This window comes from Anopheles gambiae, chromosome 2 (genome assembly GCF_943734735.2).
Source record: "Anopheles gambiae chromosome 2, idAnoGambNW_F1_1, whole genome shotgun sequence".
In the NCBI taxonomy this organism is placed as follows: Eukaryota; Metazoa; Arthropoda; class Insecta; order Diptera; family Culicidae; genus Anopheles; species Anopheles gambiae.
Window position 1 is genome coordinate 33148493 of NC_064601.1, and position 9924 is coordinate 33158416.

Below are 9924 nucleotides of genomic sequence, written 5' to 3' on the forward strand. Positions count from 1 at the left end.
ATTCTAACCCTGTCAGTGACAGCGTACCGTTTCGCAGTAATCGGTGTATGTTTTTCTGGATGTCTAGAACGTTTGTCAAATGCACCGAAAAAAAAAAGCAAATCAAACGTCAATTAGTTGTGATTAGTTTTTTGCTAAACAAAATAACAAAAGGTTAAATTTGCACGTTCCGTAGTTCCTTTTTCGGCTGGCCTCTTCCGGCCTTGGGTGCAACTGGTAATTCACGTGTGCGTGCGCGTCCGGCCATCCCCCGTTCCCTGGGCCAGCTGAGGCGAAGCGTAAATCCCCCGGGGGAACTGGTGGCCGAATATGTGAGGCTAGCAGGCAGTCGCGTGTGTTGTGTATATGTGGTGACCCAGCATCGCGGACACAAGGACACATTCTCGAAGCGAAGTGGTTGTTACACCACCGTGTCCGGGGGGGGACAAGGGCGTAGAAGCTTCCGTTCGCCGCCGTGTGTGTGTGTGTTTGTTTGTGTCTGTTTGTTCGCTCGTTCGCGACAGGGCGTGTGCGAAGTGGCCTTCCGGGCTTACCGTTCTTAATGATTGGCCCCACACCGACGGCTCGTCGCACCGATTGCGCGCCCGACTGCACGGCCGATCCTTTTTCGGTGCGCTGCGCGTACATTGGTTGTGACTGGTTGGGCGATCTTTTCTAACATCCTTCCTCTCAGCACGTCCCCGCCCAGGCACCCCTCATCTTTGCCCCTATTAACACACCACACACACATACACATTCAAAAGCACAGGAAGAGGCGCGGTAGACGCGGTAGAAGATTAGCAAGTGTTACGTTCGGCAAGCCACCCTCTCCTCCGCGCTTGCTTCCAACCTCGCAACCTTCGGCCTCCCTTTCCACTTCCTCGCTGACACGGTGCAAGCAATGAACAGCAGCTTCCCAGCGGCAATACCGTACTCAAACGATGGTGGCCACCGTAGCAAGCCGACGAGCGCAACCCACAACAACAACGGCTCGTGCGTGAACGATGCGCACGGCAGCGACGAGGACGAGGAGCAGGCGCACGGGCAGGATCGGTTCGCGTTTGCCTGCGATGAGCCGCCCCCGGACGGTCGGTTGCAGCCGTCCGACAGCCTGGAGGACGACCTGGAAGAGGTGTACAGGACGTGCAACACGCAGTCGGCGGTGGAGTGGATCAACGACGACGATGAGCTGGAGCGGTTGGATCTGCCGCTCGAATCGCTCGACCCCACCGGTGGTGGCACGGTCTTCAACCGGGTGGACAGCTCAGACATCATCTACCAGGAGAAGAAGAAAAAGTGCAAGCTGGTCGGCAAGTACGTGATGGGGGACGTGCTTGGCGAGGGAAGCTACGGCAAGGTGAAGGAGGTGCTCGATTCCGAAACGCTTAATCGACGGGCGGTGAAGGTAAGACGTAACACTGCGGATCAATTTTCTACCCTCCCACGGGGGGAAGGTGCGGTTCGAGCTCGAGCCCAAGGTCTTTCCCATGCTCACCGAGTGCCGTTTCCTTTTCGATCGGATTGTGCAGATACTCACCAAACGCAAACTACGACGCATTCCAAATGGCGAGCAGAATGTGCGGAGCGAGATCAAGCTGCTGCGCAAGCTGCAGCACCGGAACGTGATCGAGCTGCTGGACGTGCTGTACAACGAGCAGAAGCAGAAGATGTATCTGATCATGGAGTACTGCGTCGGGGGGCTGCAGGAGATGCTGGACTCGGTGCCGGACAAGCGGCTACCGATACACCAGGCGCACGACTACTTCGTCCAGCTGCTGGACGGGCTGGAGTATCTGCACGGTCGCGGCATCATACACAAGGACATCAAGCCGGGCAATCTGCTGCTAACGCTGGACCACACGCTGAAGATTTCCGACTTTGGTGTGGCGGAGGTCAGTACGCTTGCGGGGCGGCCTGGGTACCATTTTCTAATCTCCGGTTTTTGCTTCCACCGGCACAGGCACTGGACACTTTCGCACCCACGGACGAATGCACGACCGGGCAAGGTTCGCCCGCCTTTCAGCCGCCGGAAATAGCGAACGGACACGAGGTATTCTCAGGATTTAAAGTTGATATCTGGAGCACGGGCGTTACACTGTGAGTATTGGTTGATGAATGCGACCGCCCCGTATTGGTACGTCGATGGCTAATGCTTGCTTCCGTTTTCCCACGCAGGTACAATATAACTACCGGATTGTATCCGTTCGAAGGTGATAATATTTATAAACTGTTAGAAAACATAGGCAAATGTGAATGGAATCCGCCGGAATGGTTAGAGCCGCGGCTGGCCGACTTGCTCGTGAACATACTGCAGGCGGATCCCCGAAGACGCTTCACCCTGCAGCAGATCCGGCACCATGAGTAGGGCGCACATTTATTTGACCCCGTTAGATTTTGAGGCCGTTAATTCCCTTTTTTTATTTGTTTTTAGATGGTTCCAGTTTGCACCGGATGCGAACAGCCCGCTCGTACCGATACCACCGTTGAAAGGCGATTGGAATAGATGTTCCACCGTGCTGCCTTACCTGATAGCTCATCACTATGGAAACGATCGTGACATGCCGTACTACACCGAGCACGACATTAATGGTGCGCGTGTGCTTCGCCGTTTTCCAGGGTTCGTTTCATCTCATGTGTTTTTGTTTACTTTTTTTCTTTTTTTGTGTTAGAAATGGCACGGCAACAGTACGATTCGTACACGGAGGGTGGACTGTACGACCGTGCCTACCTGCCCGCACCGACCATGGACTCCCTGTCGTTTCACACCGACGACCAGGGGAGCGAGACGGGCCTAAGGCGTGCCTACTACAACCAGCCGAACAGTGGCAGCGGTCGTTCGACGGTCGAGAAGCGTCCGTCCCGCAGCTTCTCGCTGTCGCCGAAGCCGAGCATCCGGCACATGATCGGCACCAGCTGCCCGGCCACGACGGCCAACAGCAGCAGCAGCAGCAGCGGCAAGCGGCGCTCGCGCAAAACTGTTTCGTGCATATCTTGGCGCAAGTGGCCCCATTGCCGGCAGTCCTGAATACTCCCCCGCCCCGAGGGGTTGGTGGTGTGTGGTAAGCGGTGTTGGATAGATGTTGTATATGTTTTTGTTCATTCTGTTCGTATCATTACTAAGTTTTACTTTTGAATAAGCTAAGCCGGTGGTAGGACGACACAGACCTCAGATGACGCCGAGACGCGACGCGGCAGGATCGGAAGAGCAAAAAATTAAAAGTGAATCAATGCAAGGAATTATTATTTAAACTCAGGTTTCGTTAGGTATCCGGGTGCGTGCGCAACCCGACGGTGCGCAGGATGCAATCACGCAAGGATGTGTGCGCAGGGAGGATTGTTTGCGAAGCGTGAATGATGCGTGAATTTGCCGATCACGTTTCAAGTAGCTAGTGTATTTTTTGAATTCCACAGTCAAACAAAAAATCTCCCAACAATACAATTAATGCATCATTTTGCGTTTTCAAGCTGTGTATAGTAGTTAGGTTGCAAGGCGGTAGATCTTTGCATCAGTTTTCCGTTTAAATACCTGCCCTCGAGCGTGTCCTCGTACCATCCGCAAGTCGCATGTGCTCGCAACAGTGTGCTTAGGCTGGTCATAGATGCGTTAAAGTGTATTACGATTTTCTTTTGTTTCATTTTTCTCCAATTCTATATTGTAACCAAAGCGATTCAGCAATCCATTATTGCTTCACTGCAGGTGTAAAGTTGTACAGTTTGCTTTGCCAATAGCTGCTGTACCACAGCGATTGTGTCTTGCCTTTTGCGATGGAGTTGGCACGGTGGTGCTGCGCACTGTCGGATTCGTTTGCGTATCAATCTCAGGCGGCATCTTGACGATCGATCCTCCCGCCGCTGGCCCACTCCACTGCTTATGTGATGTGGCAGTAGCATAAGCCCTCAGTTTCTCAGTCATCTAGCAGAGAGCTATTATTATAGATAATAATAATGGGATAGGAATGTTCGAGAATGGCCGAACCGTTAACAGCGATGTAAATCGACCCGCGGTCGAAGTTTCCTAGTCACGGTAAGAAATCATTTCGGGTGGGTACAGGCGCAACAAACATGTTCTCTCGTAGAAAGTGATTCTGAACTAAGGAAGTGTGAAGGAAGGGGAAGAAAGGGGAGCACGAAGAGAGCGGGGGGCCTAGTACAGTTTGTAATTTATGCGAAGTGAATCGATCAAAAAAGCGTTACGCATTTCGGTAGCAGCATGCAACTATCGCATTGCATATTTTGCATCCAAAACCAGTCTTCCTTGCCATAATGAGACACAGAGACAAACACGAGACAAACACGAGAAAAAGTAGAAAACGCCACGCATGGGCTAATTGCCTTACGTTTGTTGTTGGTGGGCTTTACACGTCCGATACGCCGGCGCGGAAAATATACATTACAAATTAAAGCGTTTTGCTCCAGTAAGAGAGCCGGGCTCACTGTTAGCGCCATGTAGACAGAGCACGTGCTGTAAAGATGCATACACACATACACAGACACAGACACAGAAAGCCTCATTGCCATATAGCAAAAACCAGCAAAATGTTCGTAGTTTAGTTCGCAGTTGCATACACAGGACAGAATGGATCGATGCGCCCGGAATTGATGCGCCGTTAATAACAAGCCGATGCAAGCAATTAGTTAAGCCTAAGCCTGCTTAAGCGACCCACAAACAAACACATCCACAAAACGTGGTGAGATCACACACAAACACGACACTAATAGAGAGCGAGCGAGCGAGAGGACGATATAGTTTTTTTTAAATATAAATTATCATTAAAGAAACAGAATTGAAAAATGACTTGAAAATAAAAACAATCGTTTGTGTGTAAGAGAGAAAATAGTTTGTACACCGTACAGCCGTTTGGTGTTTTATCGCTTGTTTGCTAGAGCATGCGTGTGTGTTGGTTTGGTCCATCTAGTTAACTAGGAGTTTCAAGTCCTTTTCAAACAAGCTGTCAGCGTCACAGCAGGCCAACGGAATCCACAACGTTCAATCAAGGTAGTACAAAACAGGTTTGCGAAACTAAAAAAAGAGCATTTAAATAATTTTAAAATCCCTATTTCTAGCATACCACACGCTCCCACCATGGAGGCTAGCAGTGGCAGTAAAATACGACCGCTGGTACAGTTTGACATTGACGCCCGGCTAAAGAGCATCAAGCGGATATGCACCGAGCTGGCGGCCAGCGAACGATGGTGTGAGGATAAACTGTCCAACATAAGCCGATTGCATCGCACAATGCTGGAAATGATGAAGGACGACAATGTGAGCATACCGCCCGGAATGATGATAGTGGACCATCCGGACGGTGAGTCGGAAGCAGTGGCGGTAATGCGGCTACTGCAGCTGCTGCTCGAACAGAAGCGCTCTCTGGAGGAGAAAACCCAACGGCTGGAGGCAGCTATTAGAGCGTTTAAGGAGCAGTTTGAAAAACTATTTTAACGATGGCGAAGTAGGAGGGTAGTATTGTGGAATTTGATTATGTTTTCTTTTGTTTTAAATACATATCCAATAGTCTTCTTCATTTGGCACAACAACCGTTGTCGGTTAAAGTCTGCCTGTATCACTCTAGTGGGCGCCTTCTTGGCTTTCAGTGAATTACTGATTACACATAGCAGGATAGTCAGTCCTACGGCGTATGGGGGCACGTTCCATTCGGGGGACTTGAACCCATGACGGGCATGTTAAGTCGTACGAGTTAACGACTGTACCACCAGACCAGCACGAAATGCAATAGTACATTAGTGCTATATCTACTCAGTGTAGGTTTCCGGGAAGAGCATGTGTGTATTGAAATTCTATCCTGATGGATGCTTTACGGTTAGAATGAGCAGAACTAAGACACAACCATGCGCAAAAGGCACAAGCTAGTTAAGAATTGTTCCATTTTAATTGTACTTTTTCATCTGCATTGCTCGATTGAAACCTTCCTACTGTTACAGCGGTTCCTGTCCCGGTCCTAATGCATGCGCAGCAAAGCCCCCGCTCGGTCCCGCTTTTGGTCCCTGGTCTCCAGCGCCACTTCCGCCCACTATGTACCCCTGCACCAGCGGTTGCTGCGTTGGTTGGCCGCTGTTACTGGCACTGGGATTGCGCAGTTCCGGCCCCACAAACATCTGATGGTACAGATGGCCCACCTTGGTGAGCTTCTTTTGCATGGTGTTGCGCAGCGGGTTGGTGTACTGGAGCGGTGGTCGCGACGTCAGCGGATCGCGCCAATGGAACCCGGTCGGATCGCACACAAACAGCACGGGCGAGGGGACATGATCCTTCATGTAGTTCCACACGCATTCCTTCAGCACGTAAGCGATCTACGGCAAAAAAAATTAACTCAAATTAGCCACTGTACAGTAAAACAGAGACCGTTATTTGACGCATGCTTACCTCCGGTCCGTCGAAGTACTCCAGCACAATGTGCAGATAGCTAAGCGGTGGCGGTAGCAGCTGTGCCAGTGCCATCAGCTCGAGCAGCTTCGTCGTCATGTACAGCAGGTCCGTCTTCTGGCCGTTCAGCGTTTCCGCCGTCTTCGAGCGCCACTGGTGCAGGGCGGAAGCGCAGAGCGCTCGGAGCAACACCGAGCAGTAGCAGAGCGATGGCCGGTAGCACGCTACCAGGCCCAGAATCGACCAGAGGATCGGCGAGTGCCGAAAGGTGCGCTGTATCTGCAGGTCGCGCTCCATCGTGACGCGTATGAAGTCCTCCTCCGGCCACGGCAGCCCGTTGTACATCACGTCCGGCGAAATCATCTCCACCAGCAGCAGCGACACGTAGCTAAACCCATCGATCGTGGCCTGGTGGTCGTTCACGTCCTGGCAGCAGGCGACGATCGCGTTCAGCAGATGGTTCTGCATATCGGACGCCGGCCCGACCGCCTTTTTGCTCGGTATTTTCGGCCCCTGGCCGATGATGCCCGCGTGCAGCACCGTCGCCCGGGAGGCGTTGAGCGCGATGCCCTGCTTCTGGTTGAGCCGTATCAGCAGATCGTCCGGCTTGTCGAAGCTGTACGCTTGCGATTCCGCCTGCGAACCAAACAGATCGCCGTACAGGAACAGTGCCCCCTCGAGCAGCTCGCGCAGGGCTGCGGTGCGGGCGGCTTTCCGGTGGCCGCAGTGCTTGGACAGCAGGCTGTACACCCGGTTCAGCGACTCGTCGAGCGATTCCGGAACGGTGCCGGACGGAACGCTCGTGCCGGCGGTGGACAGCTTAAGGCAGTAGAAAAAATATTTCACCAACAGCTGGGACAGCTTCAGCGTTTGGGCGGTTCCGATCGTTACGCTCTTGCCGAGATCCATACACTCGATCAGTCTTACCGTTTCGTGGATGAGGTCTTTGTACGTTACTGTTCGGCTGCCAGTGCCTAGCCGATGCTGCTCATCCGTTTCCATAGGTTCCGGTCGTTCGTTTTTTACTCTTTTGCCCGGTTCGTTCGCGTTTTCCTGCACTGCCTGCGTCGCCCTGACCGTACACCCACCTCCTTGCGTGTCGTCCTGCCTTTCTCGGCTCATGAAATTTTCCCATATCTTTAGCACCCGATCGAGCAGCTCGTGCATCATGCCGGTGCAGTTCACTTTGCGCAGCGTGCTGCCGAGGATGGCCGTGCGTTCCAGCTTCAACAGCTCCACCAGGTTGTGCAGAATGTTCCAACACTCTACCCGCTTGCACGGACTGATCAGTATCTTTTCGAAGGCCGTTTCGAACGCGGGCTTTACCTTCGGCACGTCCACCGTGCCGTGCGGACCGCCTAGCACTCGGACGAGCGCATTTAGGTGCGGTTTGGTGCTGGCAGCCAATGCCGGTTCACTCACCGACAGAAGGTAAACGATTGTTTGGTGAAACACGGAGTTGGATTTGAAGCTGGCCAGTAGAATTAATCGTACAGCGACTTGCTGCAGGTAGGGAACGTCGGAGGTACAGCTGCTCCACAGCATTTCTCGCATTCCGTCGCGTATGATGTCCTCGAGCAGGGCCGTAGTATGCTTGTCCAGCACGAGCGTTTCCAGCTCGATGAACATCATTTCGAGCAGCTCCTGGCACCAGCTGTGCTGGGTGGACATTTTCGCAAGTATCAGCGTCACCCGGATGGCGTGCTTTTTCATCTTTAGCAGTAGGCTGGCCACGGTGTGCAGCACGTAGGGGAGGCCAATATTGGCGGGCCAGTTTTTCGGCTGCACCGTAAGGATTGGTAGTCGATTTTCGTCATCTGCAAGACAAAGGAAAGCCCATAATAAGTGTAAAAAATGCATGCAATTCTTCATGCATAATGCGCGAACGCATCGGCATACTTACGAAGCTCCAGAAATACGGCCACCAGCGCTTGCGAGATCGTTTCGGAAGCTTTGGCTAGCATTAGTAGATATGGTATCGGTTGCTTGTACGAGGCGACGTGTTCTAGCGTCGATTTCAGAGCTTTCCGCAAATCACTTTCGTGCGCCAGCCCGAGATAACTTAGCACCTCCACCTCCGACTCGGACGGCTGATCGAAGTCACCGTTAAAGCGGGCCACTCCCATCGACAGCATGCTCGACATCACCCGGAGCGGAAAGCAACCGCCCAGTCGGGCCACCACCCAGTCGAAGAACGGTGTGTGCGTACCGTAGATGACTAGCATCTCGTTGATGCACTCGTCCATTTCGCGCTGGTCCAGCTTCTCAAAGCACAGCGCACTGAGGCTGAGCAGGTAGCGGATGGCACTACAGCCCAGCCATAGGTTGCACGCTCCGCGAATGTCCGGTGGTCGGCGACGGCAGTGCTTTTTGCACACCTCGCCGAGGAGCTTCAAGCACCAGGACGATATCACGGGACACCAGGCGGTTGGGCCGACCGTTACCAGCCGCTCGAGGGCTTCGTGTATTTCCTGCACCGCTTCATCGTCTACCGAGGGATCGGGAAGGTTTTTCTGCAAAAAGACAAAAATCAACGTACGTCAGTTGTTTTGGCAAAACGAGAATGGATAATTTTACGCCACACCTCAGCACTAAGCATGTACACTTTAACGGCATTGTTGAACACGAGCGTGAAGTAATCAAACACCGCATCTCTCGTCGAGGGAAGATCCTCGAGCAGGTGTAGGGCACTTTTTACCAGTGCGCCCGTATCCTTCAGCGGAACTCCCTTGTACAGCAGGGACACACTTTTCACGAAGTACTGAAGCTCGGCAAGGATCGGTTGCTTTATCATGGCTGGATCTGAAGCATTTAAAACGAACAATAGTTAGTATGCTGATTGGATGGAAGAACACGATATAAACAAACGCCGCTACGCCAACGAAGGGTAATTATTCGTTTGGATTAAAGGCATTTAGTTTAAATGTGCATTGAAAATAGCTCGAAATACCTTTGCGTTTTTGCTTAGCTCGCTTAACTAAGGTAAAAATGTTTAAAGTCTCTTTATAATCAAACTTTTGCACAAATTCCGTCCACCAGTGTTTATGAAAGCAGCAGTTTTGTTCCAGCGGAAGACAAACGTCAAGCTTGTTCAAAGCAACGTCAAACATCAATGCGCACAGTGTGACATTTAGCTGGGCAAAATTCAAATAAAAAAGGTGAACGTTGTTAACCTTTTTGTCTACAGCTGCTGTCAAATCGAACGATGCAGTGCAATCGAGTTTTCTCAAGAGTGTTTGACAGTCTAAAGGCGCGAGGTCAAGGTGTATTTATCTAGAAGGTGAATTGTTAACGCGTTTGCCGGGCGCCATAATTGAGAATTGTTATGTCAAATCGCATACAACTTTCTATACCCCCGCTAGCCCTTCTCGATTTTAATACCGGAGCTCCCAGTGTTGTTATGTCAAGTCGTGAAATGTCAATTTTTTCTGAAGCACTTCACCTCCTAATATCCATCACGAGGTCACGAGAGTGACAAAATGATAAACAAAATTTAAAACGTAAGCTTTTGTCACTTTTTTGAGCTTTTGTCAATATTTTGTCATCTAAAATATGGACAAAAG

At 51.5% G+C, this 9924-nt stretch overlaps 2 protein-coding genes across 2 annotated transcripts; one reads left to right on the forward strand and one right to left on the reverse strand.

The window, feature by feature from the left end:
* Window positions 1-14: 14 nt before the first annotated feature.
* On the forward strand, window positions 15-4814 carry LOC1273829 (serine/threonine-protein kinase stk11). The gene is made up of 6 exons (XM_312848.6): window positions 15-1384; window positions 1509-1871; window positions 1940-2076; window positions 2155-2340; window positions 2411-2568; window positions 2649-4814. The coding sequence occupies exons 1-6, from the start codon at window positions 881-883 to the stop codon at window positions 3002-3004; spliced, it is 1704 nt and encodes a 567-aa protein (XP_312848.6). The 5' UTR covers window positions 15-880; the 3' UTR covers window positions 3005-4814.
* Window positions 4815-5845: 1031 nt separating this feature from the next.
* LOC1273830 (integrator complex subunit 5) lies at window positions 5846-9472 on the reverse strand. The gene is made up of 5 exons (XM_061643894.1): window positions 9312-9472; window positions 8946-9163; window positions 8265-8874; window positions 6362-8178; window positions 5846-6288 (listed from the first exon to the last, which is right to left on the reverse strand). The coding sequence occupies exons 1-5, from the start codon at window positions 9469-9471 to the stop codon at window positions 5914-5916; spliced, it is 3180 nt and encodes a 1059-aa protein (XP_061499878.1). The 5' UTR covers window position 9472; the 3' UTR covers window positions 5846-5913.
* Between the last annotated feature and the right edge of the window lie 452 nt (window positions 9473-9924).

Excerpts from the sequence above, each read along its gene's own strand:
- LOC1273829 (XM_312848.6), top strand. The coding sequence starts at position 881 with ATGAACAGCAGCTTCCCAGCGGCAATACCGTACTCAAACGATGGTGGC. Across the intron at positions 1,385-1,508 it reads TTAATCGACGGGCGGTGAAG|ATACTCACCAAACGCAAACT; the intron begins GTAAGACGTAAC and ends CGGATTGTGCAG. Across the intron at positions 1,872-1,939 it reads CCGACTTTGGTGTGGCGGAG|GCACTGGACACTTTCGCACC; the intron begins GTCAGTACGCTT and ends CCACCGGCACAG.
- LOC1273830 (XM_061643894.1), bottom strand. The coding sequence starts at position 9,471 with ATGTTTGACGTTGCTTTGAACAAGCTTGACGTTTGTCTTCCGCTGGAA. Across the intron at positions 8,179-8,264 it reads GGCCGTATTTCTGGAGCTTC|ATGACGAAAATCGACTACCA; the intron begins GTAAGTATGCCG and ends TTTGTCTTGCAG. Across the intron at positions 6,289-6,361 it reads AGTACTTCGACGGACCGGAG|ATCGCTTACGTGCTGAAGGA; the intron begins GTAAGCATGCGT and ends TTTTTGCCGTAG.